Source organism: Homalodisca vitripennis, chromosome 1, assembly GCF_021130785.1.
Source record: "Homalodisca vitripennis isolate AUS2020 chromosome 1, UT_GWSS_2.1, whole genome shotgun sequence".
NCBI classification, from domain to species: Eukaryota; Metazoa; Arthropoda; class Insecta; order Hemiptera; family Cicadellidae; genus Homalodisca; species Homalodisca vitripennis.
This window is the reverse complement of record NC_060207.1, coordinates 63,720,041-63,743,156: the sequence shown is the minus strand read 5'-3', so window position 1 is coordinate 63,743,156 and position 23,116 is coordinate 63,720,041. Positions and strand designations below refer to the sequence as shown.

General features: G+C 34.2%; 1 protein-coding gene across 3 annotated transcripts in view; it reads left to right on the top strand.

Moving 5' to 3' along the window:
- LOC124363144 (puratrophin-1-like) overlaps positions 1-23,116 on the top strand; it is a 520,999-nt gene that overhangs the window by 89,570 nt on the left and 408,313 nt on the right. Inside the window, exon 1 of one of the 3 annotated variants that reach the window (XM_046818302.1) lies at positions 6,261-6,472. The exons of the other annotated variants lie outside the window; for them this stretch is intronic. Coding sequence (XP_046674258.1) covers positions 6,446-6,472 — 27 coding nt within the window. The 5' untranslated portion in view covers positions 6,261-6,445. Of the gene's footprint in view, positions 1-6,260; positions 6,473-23,116 lie in introns of those variants that run through there. 3 annotated transcript variants of the gene reach the window in all.

The window sequence follows — 23,116 nt, the reverse complement described above, 5'->3', positions numbered from 1 at the left end:
AAATGTTTGAGTTATGAATTTATTTAAAAAAAGTAGATACTGAAAATATGCACGAATTCATGTTATTAAATGGGTGTGTCTGAATAAATACACGCTAATTAAGAATCTATTAGAGTTGAGGGACACTCTGTATATTACTAGCGAATTAAACTAATGCAACTAAAAAAACTAATGCAACTAAATCAATGAAACAGTAATGAACTGCAGCGGCGAAGTAATACATAAGAAACTTTGAAAGTGTCCGAAGATAGACGACTTGCCGCACTATCATGCTCAATAGCCGTGTAAAGTAGACTGTGCTACTCCTGGTTTTAGAGAAGTGTTGTGGTCTCATTGTATTTCAACAGTTAAACTAGGGTCCGTTTTACGAACTTTGAAAAATTATACATATATTGTAAATATATATTCCATCGTGAACAAATAGGTCCACGATTAATATTGTGAAAAATTGATATAACACTAATAAAGTCACAATTCACATTGATCCTAGTATATATGTTTATTTGTTTTGGCATATGTATTCTGGATTCAAAGTAACTGCGTCATTTATTATCTAAACTCTTATAGCGATATTGTTACTATAATACCTTAACAAGTGAAGTAAAGGAAATATACACTTATTAATGATGGATGAAGAGTTTATTATTTGAGGGCCCCTTCCGGGTGTACTTTATCAAATAAGACAGAAAGTACAAAGTAGTACGGAATAATAAAACATTTTTCAATATAATCAATACGTTTTTTTGCTAAACTAATCTTGTACAATAAAATAGGTCTATAATTAACAAGTTGAATGAGTATTCGTTTGGGTTAAAGATCATAAACTTGAAAAATAATCCATAATAACATTAGAAATCATATTTACTCATAAAAACTTATCGTTAACGATTACAGTGTAGTGATTGTCTATATATGGCTGAAAGTTGTTAGTGTGGGGCTAACCAAATGCACCCGATTTTACGTTATCTAGTGACTGTTACACACAATGTCAGTAGTATACAGTAATCTCACGAGCGACTGTTGGAATTATACAACTGCTAAGTCGCCAATAGCTAACACATATCCATGTTAAAAATATAGGAAGGCAGATGTGGCGATAATTTTTAAAATTGTAGTTTAAATATTTATACAATTATTATAAGTAGTACCCTTTCAGATTCACAAAAGTACTAGATGAGAAGAACGTAAACATAACTGAGCTTAGCATTTATTTAAGTCTTGAATTATCCGTACTGGACTTATAAAAATGCTGTACCTAACTTGGGCCTCATGCAAATTATGAATTTTATTTTGTAATTTATAGATGACATAAGAAATGTTATTACCTTCTGTTTGTCCAAACAGCAATGTATAACTAACTATTTAATTTGCAGTATAACTTAGCAAATTTTCACTAGGCAATATTATGCAACTTTTTACTTTTGTGAAGTTTCTTGCGTGATCCTGGAAACATCACTTACTATTCGGCATCCTTCATTTGTGGACTTAAGCCTCTTACGGCTTAAGTATTATCAAAATACTGGTTTAATACTATCGAAAAGTGATCTTTTTAAAGACCACAACAATGTTGTCAAGAAGATTTTTATTATATTTATGTTGCGGAAACTATTTTGGATATCTGAATTAGCACAACTCGTGCATAGGGATGAACAATAAAAAGTAAAATGTTAAATTTAGCATACGAGTTTTATTTATAACACCAACTTCAATGTAAGATTGAAAGTTTTGAGCCCGTTAGGTGTTTGGTAAACGGCGTATTGATACAATTATGTAAGTACAATTATGTGAATACTGAACAAACAAGTCCTTCTTATATTTTCGATTCTCGGTTTCCACGTAAAGCTGTCAGACCTTGTCAAGAATCAGGATTTCGCAAAAAAAACTTGATCGGATTTCTGATAGCTTTGATGTCTTCCACAAAATATTGAGTTTTTGTTAAATTAGGAAAGGCATTTGCGTTTTAGCGTGTTGGTTTACGAGGTTAGGTACTTTTTGGGTTATACGTTGAAAGGAAAATGTTTCATCGTACAAGCATCTAACATTCTTATTTTTTACTGTGTTTATTATTCATTTATAACATTGATTATTACTATTTTAGAGTCTATTTATCTTTCATAAAAATGTAAAACAATTTGTTACTTTTTATATTAAGTGTTGTGTGACCTAAAATTTAATATTAATTTAAATAATAATGGGTGATCCGATGTAGGGGTGGTTCTGACGTCGAACTTAGGATATGAGTTAGAGAAAGTGTTGGTTCAAATCCTGTCTGTGGCCATAGCACTATCAGTACCCTCGACCTTTTACTGTATGATTCTCTTCCTAATTCGGTTTGATAAGATCCTCGCATAAGCCAGTGGCCCACGGGGACGGGCATATTAATCCTAAAAAGAGGATTGGCCAATAATATTAATAATGCTTTTATTTTAAATGCATTCAACTGCTTTTATTATGTTCCTTTATAAAGAATCTCTTATCTCGATTATAATAGTAGTTTCACAGTTTAAAAATACCACTGTATTTTTAATAGCGTTTATCTGTATATAGTTTTCATATAATAAAAGTCATGTAAGGTCCTATATTCGCCTCAATATATAATAACTTTTATTTAATTTCAAATTAGTTTTTAGTCGGAAATTACTTTAAACTGTATTAAGACAGAAGAGTGTTTATATAAATAAACATACAATACCAGATACCTAAAACGAAATGCAGAAGTCGAATGTACGTGCTTTATTGTTCAGCGTTAGTGAAGTCTATCACTCGAGGGGTCTTGGAACAAGTTACGAGTATTTATGTCTGTATCTCTGCCTGTCTGTTTATCTATTTGTCTGTCCGCAGAATATCTCGAAAACGAACTGATAAAAAATAGACTTGAAAGTTTGCTTGAAGCTTTATTTTTACTTTTTTTGACTAAGACAATACTGACCTTCATCTCTATGGCAGTGCATCTTACGCAATTGAATTTGGCTGTACGTATATTTTTACATTGGTCTATGGTTAGTAATGGTGGCAATGAAAAATAGAATAAATACATTTCTACACATAGTGTTAACGATCATATGAGATTTGAATATGTTACAATTATTTACAGATTAAAAAGAAAAAAATAATAAAGTAGAAAGTCAACGTTAAAAGTCGGTGACAAAGTTTCATTTTAGCGCACTTTTTTGTTATAGTACCCTCCTTAGTTCATCAGAAATTTCAATATTTAAACACTTCTACGAAACTTAATGAACAAAAATGTGAATACAAGATATCATGTAGCAAGATATCTGGAGAAATATACCATCTGTACAGTTTAAATTTTGTATGAAAACTTATTTCTACATGGACAATAATGAGTTGTATGGCGGTACATGGCCAACCATAGAATTCAGCAAAGCGTCATTGTCCACCATTCATTAGGCTGACACAATTCCATATGGCCTGGCAGAGGCATGTAAAAATGTTTTGCGACTGTCTGCCTCTGTCCGCAGTAAATGTCAGAATGATCTATTATTTATTTATTTATTTATTTTTATTTTACATGCTCCAAAACAGGTAACAACCCAATTACATTGGGGCAGTTCTCTTATTACAATACAATATATTGTGGGTTAAAGTCCCCAACCACATGCAACAAGCAATAAATTTTAAAAGCAATAATAATTGAAACTACTACTTAATAATAATTATACCTACACCTTAATTTTAAGGAATACACACGCATATATATCCTTTATGTAAATAGACATAACTCACTCAAATAATATATAAATACAACAACAAATAAATAACAACAATAAGTAAATAACAACAATAAATAAATGGCCAGAATAAAAAAAAAATAACAATAACAATATATAAACAACAACAGTAAAACATGCATTTGGAATTCACAAATAAATCAATTGTACTTTAATTAATAATCAACAAACAAGCAACATATTTTAAGTTGTACATTTCAACATGCAGAAAAAAAGCAAAACAATATGTTGTGTAATATATCTATTCTAAAAATTTAACAATTTCATAAATAAATTAATAAATAACAATGTTATACATAATTATTAAGATCTCAGTTTAAGAAGCATTAGACACTTGTTTTTAAAAGTAGAATCCGTTTCGAAAAATATATCTATATCACCTCCACCTGAAAGCATCATATTATGTGATCTCACCATCCGGAGCAGAGGCGAGGACGCGTGCGCCACCGTCCGCACGTGTGGCAGTTCAAACAGTAGCCTGCCTCTACTGTTAAAGCTAGGGACCCTAAAACTTATAACCCCCAGACCCTCAGCGCTGTCCACCCGTCCCTGAACCAGGCCCCTCAAAAACATCTGCTCCATCACATCCCTCCTCAGGCTCAGACTCTCAAACCCAAACAGACTCATCAGCTCTTCATAAGGAATCAAATATGTATAAATATTAAAACATTTATAATAGAGGTAGCGTAAAAATCTTTTTTGAACCCTATAGATTTGACATCTTGCATGGATGTTCAGCGAAGCCTCATACGCGACATTGATGTGGCGTACTTGCGCCTTGTATTATCACACATATTAATTATACTACAGTATTTTAAACCTTCCAATGGTAGTAGCTGCAAAGAAATTAAAACAGCTGGAGAGCCAGTCGCCTCACTGTCTAAGGCATATACATGTGAGTTACACAGACCAGGTTCAAACCCTGCCTGTAATCGTTTGTTATCAATATCGTCGAACTTGTTTTGTTTAAGATTCTCTTACGTATTCAGTTTATAAGATCATCGCACCGACAGTGGTCCATTAGAACAACGAGCAGAATTAGGGTAAGAAGGAGATTGGCCATTAAAAAAAAAAAACGAATGAGAATTAATAACACAGTCTTCAATCTTAATATCGTTAATATTTTAAAACGTCTATCGAAAAGCACATAAAAGCACCTGCACCAATATTATGTTTTATATGAAGCTATACGCAGAGATTATCTTAATTCAAAGTGGTATTTTATTTCACTGAGATAGAAATTCTTCCAGTAGATTGTTTAATCTCACCGAATTAAGCATGATCAAAAGATTAATGAATCAAGCAGTGTTACCATATGTGACGCGTCGTATCTATACGAGTATTGTGGTGTCGAGTCGTGAGCATGTGGAGTGCTCGACTTGACGCAGATGAAAGTGATACCTCACACTTGTCACACCCTGTAAAGATCGACCTCTTCGACCACATTTCCACTCAATTAAGTCTATCGAGATTGAATCGAACCCATTAATTAAAGTTATCGATACTCACGGCCCGATAGCGAGTACCGATTATCGTACTGGTACATTCTCCGGCGTATGATAATGTGTTTTGGGCCGCTTCTACGCTAACACTTTCTACACTTACCCCACAGGAAGATGAGATTGATCGATCCGGCCATAATAGATTTTTATGTTTTAATTACAAGATTGCGCCGACCCTGTGCTCGTCGTAGCGCGTCAGTCTGGACAGAATTGGGTCAGGGAGGCCACCGCGCACTGCTTCGTTTTACTTTCCTTCTTCCGGTGCTTAATAGAAAGTGTCGATTTTTAATTGAATAAGCGACTCGAGCGAAATTGCCGGCTAATTTCCAAGGCGTATAGTGCGTGTTTAGTCCAAGTGGTCGTTTAAAGACCGGAGATGTAATGTTGATGGAAAATAACTGACGATATAATTATAGTAATATTTGCTAGCCAAACTCAAAAATCGTTCAAAATGAAAAATGTTCTTCATTATAGTACAACGTGTAATCTATTAGGTATCGGAAAAACATTAAGTTGTGATAAATCATTTGTCACCCTTAAGATACGAAAGAAATTTTAAACTGGATTTATCCAGTTCGTATAGAAAACTTGTAACCTTGATCTTCAGTGATCCCACTAGGTGTGATTGAAGCAAACTAATTTTAAATTTGCAAATTAATATTTGTATCTTCGGTTTATATAATTAAAAGTGTAATAATACCAAAGATTACAACATTCTCTTCTACGATAACACAGATATTAATTTTTGTCTTTCACATTTCTCAACTGCCGAAATATCTTTCAGTGTTGTAGTTTGTATAAAGTTGATCAATTAAGAGGCCGATGCCATTGTTTGTTGACCAGAAGTAACCACCTGTCCAGTAAGAACGGCGATCAGCTGATTGCGGGTGTGAATGTGTGGATGTGGGGGTGGGGAAGGTCGACGTCACGGCGTCTGTGCGGGCCGGGCCCCACGGATCGGCAGCGGCATCGCGTCATATCGCACCGCGCCGCGGCGCCAATCGATGATCGCGGTTTGAGGTTAGGTTTCGTGCGGTCCTCTGATCACTTCAAGTAACGGGTAAGGATCTGCTCTCAGAAGTGACCGCGTCTGCAGTAGAACTGTATCGAGCGGAGATCCGATACTCGGGATGTGCTGCGATTAGGTGCCCATGTTGTGAGTTTGTGTGTTGTGCATTAGTGTTGCCTCTTAAGATGTCAAGGATACTTCGGCGGTTCAAGGTAGGTCAGGAATAAGAATTTGCAATGTTTGTGTTACCACAGAACATGATCTTATAGTTTTGGATTTTCATATTTTTACAATTTTAAATTTCCCAGGTTTAAACTTTGTAATGCTCCAAATTCAAAATTATATTTCGTCACAACGATCAAAAGAGTTGAATGTTGTAGAACAGTTTGTTATTCGGACCAGTAACTTATGTTTGTTTTGGTTATACATCATGACAGTTTTCAAGACTGCCTTATCCACTTTTATATCTTATGTTTGTATTTTGAAATATTAATATAGAAATAATAAAAATGTTTTTCATAAAAACTACCAAGATTTTTAACAATCTACATGTATTAAAATTTTAAAGGTTAGTTTCTAATTCCTTAATTTCTACTTAAACGTTGTGCTTTACTGAGATTACTTTTTAGTTTCTGTTTTATTTTTGAAAATACTTACGGTTTAAATATATCGGCTATTGGTGCGTCGTGTAACCTAGAAAGGAATGCGATGTTGAAAAATTAAACACACCCAGCGGCGAATCAATAGGTACTCGGACTGTTTCGGGTGTGAGGCTAAACCGTCTACACCTTTGTTACATTCGCAAAATACATTCAAGTATATTCTAATGAACTTTATATCTTTGTAGGCAAAGTACCGTTGTCATGGATCAGGATATATTGATAGTCGATTAGTATAATTGTCTCCTATTCAGATGGATTCATTTATTTTCAGTGTTTGTAAATATAGTATAAAGCAATATAGCAGAATGGAATTTCAAGATTATGAAAGCATAACTTAAAACAGAATTTGTTAATCTCTGTCAACATCTTGTAATATTAAATTTATGTGCATGTAAGTACAACTCTGATACAAGGAAAATGCCGAGAAAGACAAACGTATCACATCAGGGTAATTACGTACAAATCGTTGTAAAACACGTATTATTATAGAATCCATACTACGGCTTGTCCAGATTGGACGAACTTTCAACGAAAGGCAACTGAATAATACGAACAAAATAATGACATAATAATGTAACTTCCACCTTCCAAATGAAACACACGGATAATTCATTCTATTATTTTTTCTCGATGATATTCGAGATTTCTCTGCTTAAGATGGGGCAATTAGATTTTGATAGGATAATTTTTAATTTAACTTAAAAATCACGGGCCCTTATGATAACTTCCTGAAAGATCAAGTTACCAGTGCCTCTCCACGAGAAGTTCTAGACATTCGAAATGGTAACTTACTAATGAGACTAATAAAACAAACAAGGGTAAAGTTTTGAAATTTATGATAGTACCATGCATACGAATTTTAATTCAAGGCAATTAAATTTATTTTCGTTTAAAGTTTGTTATTGAAAATAGAAAGGTTTGACAGGATAATAGGATTGTGGACGTTTGGCACAGTACTTTTTTGTAACATATAACATGTATGTATTTTAATGACATGGTTTTAGTGACACTTGAGACTTAAACACAAATCCGACTTTTAAAGTACAGCAGTTAAATGTTTAACTTTAAATTAGGCCTATATAGTTTATTTAAATTAATATTTATTCCGATTTACCCCTTGGTGTGGTGGGATGCCTTTCATTCAGAATAAACCACTCCCCCCCCTCCACCACCAAACCAAGTCCTAGTTATGCCACTGATGTGTTTAAAATAAATCATGGTGTATGTTTTACTGCCTTGAAGAAAGATATAAGGACTGTGACTAAACATTGTTAGGGAAACTTTTAAAATTAATCCAAACAATAACCACTCCCTTAAGGTATAACTTTATGCCCAAAAGCTATAAACAGTTATATTTTAATTGACTATTTTTTTTTTTTTTTTAAATATTAATTTGCCATTTTTTGTAGTCTTGTTTGGTAAGTTTAAAAATTATGCACATCTAACAGTGCTTAGAAAGAAGTTCCTTATAATACATCTGTACAGCCGGCATTATATTCATACCGAGTACATTGCAATACACCGTGTTTTGCATGTCAGCTTCAACATCACAGTTGGCAGCGATTAGTCACCACCTAGAGAGCAGTTATTGCTGTTTCCTGTCCTATTAATTTAAAACGCTGTTAGCGTCACTCTATTCAATGTCGAATCATTCTTCTGTGTAAAAAATGCCGTTAGAGTTAACACATTAATACATTATGAATATTTCTATATAAAAATTGAATAGCTTGTTTAATATGAGCAGGTGTGTAAATACACAGTTAGGTTATTCCATACAAACATGCAAATTTAATCTTTAACCTTATTTTGTTTCTTGATATTGAAAATGATACACCACACTGGAAAATGTAGTGGTTTTAAAATTTAAAATATTACAATGGTTGTAATTTTATGACTTATATTCTCCTATAATAAAAACAATAACCTTTAGTGACTTTGTCAATGAACATATCAACGGAGCTCATTGTATTGGAGTCGTTCATCTTTGAAATTGATATACAGTATTGCCTTTATACTAAATTATCGTTTGGCGTAGAAGTTGCTATGAAAAACATGAATACCTGTATGTGATTGTTTTCACATGTATAACCTACTTATCGAATGCAAATTCCTCATTAAAATTTAGCAAATCTGAAAAATTAAAAAAACACCTTTTCAATTTAACTACAAAAAAATAATATATTACTCCGTTTTTTAAAGATATTATGGTACAATAAAATATTTTCCTGCTTACCAGATTCATGTGGTTTTGCCTTTAAAATAAACAAAAGTAAATATAAATGGATATTCTGTGAATATAATTTTAAGTTTAGTATTTCTTTTTCTGTTAATGATATTAAACCTAAACCTTTGAGTAATTAGGATAGATTAAATATGTTCATAATGTAAATTGAATATCTACTTCAGAGATTTTAGGATAGATAACGTTGAGAAAATAGATTGAGTAGTTTTGAGAAAGTATATTTGACCAATGCTAGTCCATAAATATATTTAAAAAGTTCGTGACTTAATATTTCGAGACAGTGTGAGCTCTTATTGTCAAAAAATAGTAGTTCAAAACGGTACTAAATTTATTATCTGACTACGCTGTTCTAAGGTATGATGAAAAGCTTATAGAAGAAGTGGCTAACCTCAGCACGCATTTTCATATTCTAATTGTATTCATTTTTTAAATGTAACACTAAAATAGCATTGGTAAGTTAATAGACCATAATCAAGTTGTACGTTCAATTCAATTGCCAAACAGTGATGGAACGGCGGCGGAAAATTTAAAAACGTACTAGTAACTACAATTTAAGAAATCGAATACACTAGTTTTGCTCAGTAAAATTTTCGTATGTTTCATTCAACGTCTCGTAATGTAATTAAATGTTTGTTTCAACAGACAGCGCGATTTATAAAGGAGGATTAATGTAACAGCACTCAACTGGAGGACAATCAATGCATTGCAGTAAATGTATTCAATCGTATTACGTGATCGAATGTAGGTTTTTGTGAACTTAATCGGAGTTTTTTGTGTTGCCTGAATTTTATTCAAACAATGACCTTTAAGAGTATGAAAGTTTTATGTATATGTCTGATCAAAAACTATGAAACAACATAAGCCCCCTCGTTACAATTGACAATAGTTGTTTAAATTTATAATGATTCCATTCGTAATAGACTAATTGAAAGAAAATAATAATATAATAGTTGTAGAGGAAAGTACATTTTATCTAAACTTGGTTAGCACTTATACATACTGTACAAGTATCAGTATTTTGTAGATCTACATTTTTTAGGTTTAGTTCTCCTGTAATAAAGGAAAGTAATCTTAAAATTCAAATTTAGGGGTCTTGGGATTTTAGATTGTCAGTATTGTTTTCCCGAGGTTTTGTAATTAAAATTAAACAAATTAAAAAGAATTAAAACAAATTAGTATAAACATTTCAGGAAAGAGTCAGCTTGAACATTTTCTCTTAGAGAATTATATGAAATAAACAAAAACTACTGTGCAGGCTTTCATAATTCTTCGTGTGTATAAAAGAATTTGATACACCATAGAAAAGGACGAGAAATGAAAGATACATTTGAATTTGATTCTCATTGTTATCTTCCTTAGGACTAAAAGTTCGAAATATGCATTCAAAGTTGGATTACTTACCAACAATTTATCACCTAACCCTACCGTGAGTCAGACATGTAAATTTGTTTATAATTTAGTGTCACGTGCCTCACCTACCCCCCCCCCCCCCAGCACACCTGTGTAATGTAGGGCACGCATGCATGACGCCCTCTATTGATTAAACAGTGGCCTAACCTACAATAATCACGCTGCAAGCACCTGGTGAGCCCGGTGCGAGGAACGCCGCGCCAGACCGCGTAACCAACAGACCAAATGGTCCAATTCATTCGTTGCATTAATTAACCGCACTTGCTCTTCTTTAGTAATTGCTAGCTTGTTAACGAGAACTCATTGTTGTTTAGTATATTAGTGCTTGTTCGTCAATTAGTTGTGGGTTGAGACCGCACAGTAAATTTGTTGCGAAATCAAGTAATAAACAAGCGTGTTTCTTATTTATGGAAAATACGCTTGAATGCATTTCTGTAAGTCACACAAGAACAATATGATTTATGTAACTATGTACAGATTGGTTACAAGGGTAAATTTTGTACTTATTAATCTGAATTTAGTATATAAGAAAATATAAATAAGAGGTGTGAAACCATATAATAAAACCCTTCACTTGTGAGTTGTTTGAAATATCTTTTAATCTTAATTTGCTTATCAGTTTTTTGAATAAGCATTAAAAATTAATTGATTATTTAATATCCTACATATAAAAAAATAAAATACACATTCCTCCATAGATTCTTCAAATTTACGTGTTGCTATATAATTGTTTTTTTAAATACCTTTAAAATGTGTATAATTTTCACTAACCGTGTGTACTAAAATTTGTGTAATTTTTAAGAACCAGTTGTACAACGGCCATCCTGGTTTTAACCTCATAAGATCAAGCAAGATGAAACTTCAAACACTTATACTCTTTTATTTTTGCTTGTAACGTTACGGGACATGTCTCATTTACATGCCATACTTTTAATATAAATCCACACAATTTTATATTTTTTAAGTCTTTATTGGTTGTTGGAAAGCAAACCTCGTAAGTGTACGGGACAAAAGTCTCATTTTCATAATATTTTTAATATAAATCCACACATTTTTTATATTTTTTAAGTCTTTATTGGTTGTTGGAAAACAAACTTCAAACTTGTAATTTATTGTTTAGAAACTAAAACATCACACATTACAAGAAAAGCTCACTCGTTTAGGTGTATATTGATCACATCTTTAAAATGAGATATCTCATGTAACACTACGGTCCAAAATCGATGTTTAAAAGTATTTTATGTTTAACATTGTGCTTATGGACTAAAACTTAGGGTCGTTCCACTAACTGATCCAGGTCCTCCAGAAGAGGTGAAGAATGAACAATCACACAATGAGAAAAGTTATGTAACAATACGCAGTTATTATAATAAAGAGTTTGTTTTAATTTTTATAAATTAGGCTTTTTTGAAATAATTAGAAAAATCAACGCTATAGTGTATACCTGTAATTTATGTTCTGTGGATACATTTCGCTAGCGAATCTACTATGTCGCAGATCGCACCTAGCGATGTGGGTGATGATACATTGCTAATCTCTTCCAGAGGAGAAAGTTTTGATAAGGGAGCCACCCTCAGAGAACGACGGCTGCTATATATTACCGTATGACGGGGTGGCAGGGTAAGGCAGTTTCCATGGCAGGGGGAGGGGACTCTCAGATCAATATGTGAAGAGAGAGCCTAGGTCACGGTCTGGCCACGCATTCTTGTCTCCAAACTGTCTTTTGAAGTGTTCAAGTTCTTCCTCTTTGTTGTAACGGGGAATATAGTCCTGTTATAACTAACATAGAGCCGTTTAGGGGAAACTGGAAAAGCCCTATCGTAATCACCACTAAGATATGCGTCGTCGTACTGCCACTCTAGTAGTAGCCGATAGGATATGAATTTACACTTCATAAGCACTCAATCTGGTTTGTCCTGACATCGGTAGAGAAATGTTTCCTAAGAAAGAAATCGATCGTCAGCCACTCTAGTAGTAGCCGATAGGATATGAATTTACACTTCATAAGCACTCAATCTGGTTTGTCCTGACATCGGTAGAGAAATGTTTCCTAAGAAAGAAATCGATCGTCAGCCACTCTAGTAGTAGCCGATAGGATATGAATTTACACTTCATAAGCACTCAATCTGGTTTGTCCTGACATCGGTAGAGAAATGTTTCCTAAGAAAGAAATCGATCGTCAGCCACTCTAGTAGTAGCCGATAGGATATGAATTTACACTTCATAAGCACTCAATCTGGTTTGTCCTGACATCGGTAGAGAAATGTTTCCTAAGAAAGAAATCGATCGTCAGCCACTCTAGTAGTAGCCGATAGGATATGAATTTACACTTCATAAGCACACAATCTGGTTTGTCCTGACATCGGTAGAGAAATGTTTCCTAAGAAAGAAATCGATCGTCAGCCACTCTAGTAGTAGCCGATAGGATATGAATTTACACTTCATAAGCACACAATCTGGTTTGTCCTGACATCGGTAGAGAAATGTTTCCTAAGAAAGAAATCGATCGTCAGCCACTCTAGTAGTAGCCGATAGGATATGAATTTACACTTCATAAGCACTCAATCTGGTTTGTCCTGACATCGGTAGAGAAATGTTTCCTAAGAAAGAAATCGATCGTCAGCCACTCTAGTAGTAGCCGATAGGATATGAATTTACACTTCATAAGCACACAATCTGGTTTGTCCTGACATCGGTAGAGAAATGTTTCCTAAGAAAGAAATCGATCGTCAGCCACTCTAGTAGTAGCCGATAGGATATGAATTTACACTTCATAAGCACACAATCTGGTTTGTCCTGACATCGGTAGAGAAATGTTTCCTAAGAAAGAAATCGATCGTCAGCCACTCTAGTAGTAGCCGATAGGATATGAATTTACACTTCATAAGCACACAATCTGGTTTGTCCTGACATCGGTAGAGAAATGTTTCATAAGAAAGAAATCGATCGTCAGCCACTCTAGTAGTAGCCGATAGGATATGAATTTACACTTCATAAGCACACAATCTGGTTTGTCCTGACATCGGTAGAGAAATGTTTCCTAAGAAAGAAATCGATCGTCAGCCACTCTAGTAGTAGCCGATAGGATATGAATTTACACTTCATAAGCACACAATCTGGTTTGTCCTGACATCGGTAGAGAAATGTTTCCTAAGAAAGAAATCGATCGTCAGCCACTCTAGTAGTAGCCGATAGGATATGAATTTACACTTCATAAGCACTCAATCTGGTTTGTCCTGACATCGGTAGAGAAATGTTTCCTAAGAAAGAAATCGATCGTCAGCCACTCTAGTAGTAGCCGATAGGATATGAATTTACACTTCATAAGCACACAATCTGGTTTGTCCTGACATCGGTAGAGAAATGTTTCCTAAGAAAGAAATCGATCGTCAGCCACTCTAGTAGTAGCCGATAGGATATGAATTTACACTTCATAAGCACACAATCTGGTTTGTCCTGACATCGGTAGAGAAATGTTTCCTAAGAAAGAAATCGATCGTCAGCCACTCTAGTAGTAGCCGATAGGATATGAATTTACACTTCATAAGCACACAATCTGGTTTGTCCTGACATCGGTAGAGAAATGTTTCCTAAGAAAGAAATCGATCGTCAGCCACTCTAGTAGTAGCCGATAGGATATGAATTTACACTTCATAAGCACACAATCTGGTTTGTCCTGACATCGGTAGAGAAATGTTTCCTAAGAAAGAAATCGATCGTCAGCCACTCTAGTAGTAGCCGATAGGATATGAATTTACACTTCATAAGCACACAATCTGGTTTGTCCTGACATCGGTAGAGAAATGTTTCCTAAGAAAGAAATCGATCGTCAGCCACTCTAGTAGTAGCCGATAGGATATGAATTTACACTTCATAAGCACACAATCTGGTTTGTCCTGACATCGGTAGAGAAATGTTTCCTAAGAAAGAAATCGATCGTCAGCCACTCTAGTAGTAGCCGATAGGATATGAATTTACACTTCATAAGCACACAATCTGGTTTGTCCTGACATCGGTAGAGAAATGTTTCCTAAGAAAGAAATCGATCGTCAGCCACTCTAGTAGTAGCCGATAGGATATGAATTTACACTTCATAAGCACACAATCTGGTTTGTCCTGACATCGGTAGAGAAATGTTTCATAAGAAAGAAATCGATCGTCAGCCACGTAGTTTTGCGAGGATATCGAAATGGTTAAAACATGAAATAGTAGTTTTTATCTCAGATCATAGTTTTCCTAGCCTGAGTGACATAAAATCGACCGTTTCGCGCATAAGTAATAGTTATACGCGTTCAGATTAATAGATTCAACGTTTATTTCTGTGTCTTACCTTTATTACCGGTCATGTGTGGTAATGTAGCCATGATATATTTACGATTACTTTACAGTTCGTTAACGGGATTTATTTTATCTGAGTGTGAAGAAAGGTGAAACGAGAAAGGTGAATCACTACTTTTATATTTGCACCATTTATGAACTTTAATGTAGTAATAAACCGTGCATTCTAATACTACTCCTATAGTAGTTAATCGAAATAAAATTAGGTCTTGCTGATTAAAAAAAAAAACGTTGATTGAGAAGTATTTTCAATAGAAGAGCTAATTTCTGATGTTGTGTAGTCTAAGATGGGGTGAAATGATCAGTATTTTGAAGATAATTATTTTCATGTTCGTAGAGCGAAACATATTTTAGCTGGAATTCTAGCATTTAATTAAATAGGTTACGTGTCAGAAGATGTGGTTGTTTGTTTAACCCTTTGAGTGCCAGCCGTTTCATGGAGCAACCTGGCGAGAAGTGTCTATGTGAAATTGACGATTTTTAGTCTTTTTGTTTGAAACTCATGTTCATTATTTTATACATTTTAAAATATAAATTTGTTGTAATAAATGAAATACTGTACAATTTTATTCAAGAACTATAAACTATTTATACTATTGAAACTGTTAACAATTTTGAAATCTGTGTAGAAATTCTGAATTTATTGTAACATTTGGCAAATAAAAGTGCATTTTAAACATGGAAACATCCTTTATTCAGAAACAATGTGGATGCTGTCGGTTACTTTGGAGGTGGGGGTAGGGAAGGCTTTCATGCCTTACCAGCAGGTCATCGGAGAACAAAGGGTTAAGGGGTCAGAATCAGAACATTCATTAGCATAAACAGGAATTACATAGAACAACAGTAGTCAGAGCAGTGTACAGTCATGTTATACAACATCACACTATGATAATGAATAAATAATCATTTCGGTAAAATTTTATAGCTTAAATTCACATTTAAAAATATATCAGATACTAATGACACTAAAAGGACCCATCAACTAGGAACATTTTAAATTTCTTCTCGAAAGTCTATAACGGTAACTCAACCTTCAAGTAAACTGGAAGGGAGTTAAACATGGGAGTTATGTAGAATATGTGTTTCAAAAATGCTGGTATGTGGCTGGAATGGCAATGTTATTACGAGGGCGAAATAAGTAGACGGACGAAATGTCACAGTGTAAAAGACCCTAATTAAAAAAAATCATTGACTCATAAATATAAATACTGGACAGTGTAAGTATGTTGTTACATGACTGTCTTTTATTCGGTCCGAATTGGTGATTTTAAGTGGTGATCGTAAGTGAGGTCATCAGTGAAACTTTTAATATTGCTTAGTAAATACCAGCAAAAGGATAACTTAGTGCTAGTTTTAAACTATTATGAACATTTATTTTAGGGAAACATGAAATTTACATAAGCTTTTGTTGATTAATTATCTTCCCGGATGTGTGCTGCACACGCCTTTATCAGATTTTACACGAAAAAGCCTAATCCATTCTACTCAGCTTTGTTACGTAATCATTTTCACAGTGACATAGAAAAATGAACAAACAAATACAAACGAAAAACGTAAGTTAAATCGTCAGAAGGAACAGTTCCTTGAACACTGCCCATTGTGGAATAATTTTGGAATATCTTACAGTTTAATTTGATATTAGGTTTATCTCAGACTTACTCTAACTCTAAACTTATGAAGACTTCTGTCGTTTAGCGGTAAGGATTTGTTTATCGGATATTGTGTGAAATTCGAATATACAGTGTTCGACCTCATGATCGAGGGCGAGTGGTGAGTTTGGCACCAAAAACAACTCAATCCTAGACACCTCACTAGGACCACTTGGCTAGTGTTGCGCTATGTCCCGTAACTGGCACTTTTTAAGTTTGCCCGTGGGTCGTGCTTTGAACAGTATCCTTCGAGACTTCTTTGTTTTTTCTTTTTGTGTGAGTTCAATTATTTGTCACGAAACAATGAATCAAGGATCTTTTTTTGTGAAACAACTCTCTGCTGGTTCGAAATACTCTTTTTACTCGCGTTTTAAAATTTAACTTTACTAAACGTTGTATATTCTACTGGGTTACTATTTAAAGGGATATCAATCTTTATTGCTTATGATACATATAACAAAAATATAAACATTTTTAATTTGAAACACACAACAATAATGTCAACTAAAATAATACTAATGAATTCACTAATACTGTTAAATTTGCTATAAATTTTCCTGCGACTTCTGCCATTATTAAGTTTTAATTCTTTGGAAAAAAGAAAATAAACTAAATAAGTAACGTTAACAGATGCAACACTGTTGGAATTTGTCAGCGATCACCAGGATGTCTATATCCGATCTCTTCACCAGTTTTCCATTAAGCTGCTGACACTACTCATTAATTTCAATCATCTTTTTGTTAAAAGTTGCAAGGAAAAACGTAGTATACTGTTGCAATGTAGTACAATAGTTACAAGTCACCACATAAGACATTTGCATTTGTTTTACAACATATTCGATGGTTGACTGATAGATATCGACTATCGGTGTCTAGGCGTGCGAGAGGGACGATCTCCCTAATCGATTAATTATTCTAAGTTGACGTGTCCCACCGATAGCCTACAATTATATTTCGACACACTCGCCTCTTCCGCTTGGGGCGCCAACGACTGCTAATTTCTCGCTTTCAGTATCGTGTTTGCATACGTGCAAATTACGACTAGCCTGGCCGGGTCTCCGCATATATCTGATCCAGTATGAGCGGGTGAAATGCGTGTGAAACAGTGGGATTAGCAAATTTCCCCCGTAGAAATCGGTAATCAGCATAATGCTAATGGGCAGTGTTATTTGAAGTGTGATGCATAATTTATTCCGGCTCATTCAATCAGCCCCCTAATAAGTACAAATCAAAGCCGAAGATTGCTATATTGCTCTTTGAAAATTGTGCTCTCGCTTTGGTGAATTTGATTTGTTCTTTTCTCACCTATGGGTGCTGTGATTTGGACTATTACATTTTTCCATTTACTATCTTCGTTTATTTAATAGGTGGCAAAACACATACTCGTATCCTATAAGTCACGGTATAGTTTCTAAAGTCATAATACATTGACATGGACGGCCCTAAAGCAGAATATTACCATTGAGATCTCTATAAATTTCTTCACCCTTGTCAATTGAAGTTGAAACCCTCCTTTATCGTAATCAGTGATATTATTACAAAATGTAATATCATTAATATTAAAGTTAACCGTATGAAATTAAAAAAGAAGACTATCCTAAGTCTTACCGTGATAAGTTTCCAAACTGTACATATCGTTCTGTGGATGGACATAATATAGAAAGTGAAATAGAGGAAGGTGAGAGCAATAATCGAACCTACATCAGAACAAAACATCATTTGTAATCGAACATGTATTACCTACTGAACATATCTTATCAATTAATTGACCCTAATCAGGTATTCAAACTGGTGGCATAAACCTCCAATTAATAGCCTATAACTTATCGATTGAACTTTCTTCATAATTATCATTTTGCGCATACATCAACAGATTTTAGGACTCTGAAAACTGCGGCTATAGTTTTCGGTAATAGAAAGTTTAGGAGTTTTCAACTATAATCGGTGGAGTTTATTACCAAATAAACTATTATTAATACAATTTTAATAAAAAAGAAAAATATGTTCCAAATTTTACTATAACTATACAAGTTTTACAAACGTTACATTCCGTTCATGTATGAAATATAATTTTATACTCGGCTATAGTGTAAGGCCAGAGCAGTATTCGACCAGTATCAGAATCAAACCAGCATTTGCAACCGAATCTGCATTATCAGCTGAACCTTCTTCACTAATAAAACCTAATCAGACATCCAACCTGCGCCATAAATCTCTTCAATGTAATGTGCTTTATTTAAATTTCTGCAACAATATATTTAATTATGCTTATTCACTATCATTAATTGGACCTGCATGAGCAATTGAACATGCACCAATAACGCTCAGTACTAGTGTGTATAACTTGTTGAATTATATAGTGCAACTACAGACAGCAGTGTTAACATCGTCTATTACTGAGAGTGTAATGTCGACTCTAATTGAACTGTATCAGCACTATAACCTGTATCACCAATCAAAGCTTTATTATCAACCGAAGTTGTTCAGCAATTAGACCAGCGTTTTTATTTGAACGTGCATCAGCAATTATTCCCGCGGCATCAATCTCATTAAACCCACCTGCTCTGGAAATCTGACCTCACCTGTCTCATTAATCGAACCCGTCTCAATTAAAACTGCCCATCTCTGACTGGGAGCAAGTTAGCGCCCAATGCCACTGGTTCTTCGAACTTGGAGACTTCTCTTAACCATAGAAAGGAATGAACTTCACAGTAGTTGTTCACTTGGAGTTGCTCGCAAGGCTATTCATTATGCCGGGTCTGAAAGTGGCTGACACCGTGCAAATACCACAGGTTATTTTTTATCAGGAAATATCTTAATGGCTTTCCTTCTTTCCATAAAAAGTCATTTTAAAGGTGAAAACAACATTGGTCGGTATTAGCATAAAGGCTCGGATCAGAAACTGACAATAAAGATTCCTGTGTCACAGCTCGGACCCGTAGCTACCCTGGTCGGGTCGCGGTGCCTTACTGGGAGGCATTCTTCAGCCTGCCGCCAGCGGCCCACTTCTTCACTCATACACTGCGATGGCTAAGGTCATATCGTTTGGCTTTCCCCTCAAGTACGTGGCAGATGCGCTTTGAATATAGGTCCATTCGTCAAACAGTTTTATCTAATTGACAGATAATTGGTTTTGCCCAACCAGCTCGTTATTCTGCTAAACGAGTATTGCCAATAATTAATTAAAGGATTTGAAACTGTAAATAGATTATCAGATATTTGTCACTAAATCAAACTTGAAATCTGCGTTCCAACATTTGATGGCTTCCGTTACTTGCAAAAAGCTTATATCTTATAAAATCAAATGAAACTATTCACCAGGCTCTATCACCAAGCATATGAAATATGAATAACAAAGTTACGTTTATATTTGATGAGATCAATGGGGGGGGGGGGGGGTGGATCAATGAACAGCATACTAGTCTGTTGGTTGACAGCTATTTTTACTAATAACGGGTTTCCATTTTATCTTTGGGGAGTGAAAGGAAGGACATTTGGCCTAGTTTACCCAGGTATCCAAGACCAGGATTTCAGCATCTACATAAAACTATCACCTAACCCATGAGGATGGGATGGAGTTACAGGACTGTGAACCTCAACGAACCGTCTTGATGAGGTGTTCGAAATGACAGTTGTGTCCAATATTTTTGTGTATTGTGTGTTATAATACATATGTTGTTCCAAATGTTATTAAGGACCCGAAAGAAAAGATCCTTAAAATTGTGTCGTTATCTATCTATCTCTGTGTGGAATAATCCTTGATAGATAGTTCCTAGAGTCTTGAAACTTGGTACATATGTTCTTCTTGGTTCAAGAAAGAACTTTATAAATTTTAAAAATCAATAGTCCACAAGTACTACGTAAAAATGTTTAAGTTTTATTTTTACGTTCGATTTTTTAGTACAATAATATGATATTATTTACTAAGTTATCAACACATGTGATGAAGTTACTTTGTTGTATTAGCTAGTAAAACTTGTTAAGACTTCCGTTATGCTCTTTTGGATCCTATTACACTCTGTTATATCGGTATATATGAATAAACCAAAAAATCTGTACATAACAGCTGTTTGTAGGCAATGTGTTAAATACTCATATAGTACAAACATATTCTTAGGCCTGTTAGAGGGATAACAAAATATCTTTGAAAACAAATTCTCAAAAAAAACTAAATCGATCTCAACTTGTCACAGGGCACCCCATTCTCTCATTATATTGTTCAACTTATCTCTTAATCAACTCTTAACTAATTGCCAATTAGTTACAAGTAAATTCTACCCTGTGCTTGATTCTGTGAAACACAAAATATCTAGAATACACTGGGTATCTAATAAGTGTCATCACTTTACGCTTTGTAATGTAAAAAAAAGACTAAAAACAAATCATCATGTTTTAATAAAAATTTTAACATTTTAAGCAGCTTAATGTATTATTACGAGTGTCATATTTACGGTTGCGTAATGATCAAGGGTATGTTATTCTCAACGAATGTAGTTTTCTTTAAAATTATAAAAAAAGATTCACTTTTAATTATTCTGATCTGAAATGTATGAAATTTGTTAGATGCGCCATTTTAATAATAGTCCTTAAATTCCTACTACCGACTAATTCTGCTTATCTCTGAACCAAGTCACGTCGTCTTAAGTCGAAGACTATTAGAGCTCAATATAATAGTTATTATACATCGATGGGTTACACCATTATCTGCCAACGCTCTAGGCGGGCATTTGACCGAACTGCGATCAACTGTTCCGAAGACGCGACTCGAAGAGGTGAGGTCAGAGTCCACAGAATGTAGGGGCATTGTTGTCAGTTTTACGGCACGAACGGTGCGAGGACGGCCTCAAGGCATTGGGCAATTCGCACAAAGAAGTGATTAATTACACAACAGACTAAGTAGAGTGGGCTTGCATAGTTCATCACATTGTTCTACTACAACAGGCTGCTATTCCTTAATCAATCACGTGCACAATCCAGCCACGCTATTCATATTTTATCGGCTGCTGTTTCAATTACTTCATCAGTGTGAACTTAGATCTGCCGTTAACTTAATGTATAACGTAAAGATAGAAAGTTCCTAGAGTCGTGAAGCTTGATACATATATTCATCTTGATCTAAAAAACGACTCTACAGACAATAAATATCAATCCATAAGTGTCCATAAGTCCCATATAAAAATGTTTGAGTTTGACTTTTACGTTCGATCTTTAAGAAAAAATGAGAAATATGATATTATATTATTTACTAAGTTAGTACTACCGGATGAAAATAAAATTGAAGGGTAAATGTTCTATGTACTTTTATTGTTTTTTAAATCATTTACAAACAGCAGGTTTTTTAAAATCTGCTCGTTGTTTATTTTAAGCTATTGTAATCCGATCTGTACCATGGATTAGAGAAGTTAGTTAGAATTAGGCTATTATCTAAAAGTGCACCTCATTCGTTTTTTTTTCACCAGATTCAATCAGACTAGTTACTAATATGTTCGATATTTAGTGATCTTTCGATCTTTTTGAAATTTGATGTCAACTATGATTAACATTGTTAGGTTGGCAAATTAATTGGCTGATCGTTCGCTAGGCCTATCACTTGAAGGTAAAATTTCACTTCAATCTGTCTGTTTGGCCACACGATATCTCGAAACCATAGATGGAATTTTGCATGAAGATTCATTTCTATAATACTAAAAGGTAACACTTGAGTTAGATGTAGATGTATATCACTCCATGTGATTGGGCAGAGCGTTAGTGAACAGAGCCACCGTAATGGCAATGAGAAAATATCAGAATAAATATACATGTAAACAAACTGAGTACAATTAAATTTAATAACATTTAAACTTGTGATATATAGCTTAACACATGTAGCCTAACTACCCAAATACATACACCATTACATTTGATGATTTGATGTAGTAGACTTTTATAATTTAAACACTGTTGTAAAAGCATAATATTAACAACTTAAAACAAAAGTGTGAATGTGGCAATATTTAATAGGAAAAAATGTCATCTATAGCTAGATTATACATTTTGAACGAAAATTAATTTCTACATAGACAATATTATACTATGTGTTCCAAGACAGTGCTTGTCCACTCATGGGATTGTGGTGAGTCATTGAAGCCTATTACGCAGTAGGCTGGCAATGTTTCTCTTATGTCTTCCAGTATAATGTAAAAATTTCATTTTTGTTAAGAATGAGATTAGCAATAGACTTGTAATTGTATATATGCAAATTCAGCCTGCTACGTGACACGTGGTATTATGTACTCCTGCCTTGCCTTGAAAAGCCATGCTAAAACAATGTTTGTTTTTGCATATAGTTAGATAGCTCCTAATGAATTATAATAAAATGGTTACGCTCAATCATGCAATGAGTTAAAATAAAACATCTCAGACATTGAAATAAACTATATTACTATAATAATACAAAAATAATTGTTTAAAGTAATTAATTGTTCTAATTCTTAAAATATATTATACCCTTTTAATTAATCCTCAATGTTCTAGTCCACATTTTCTAAGTACGTTCTATAAACAATTCATTACTCA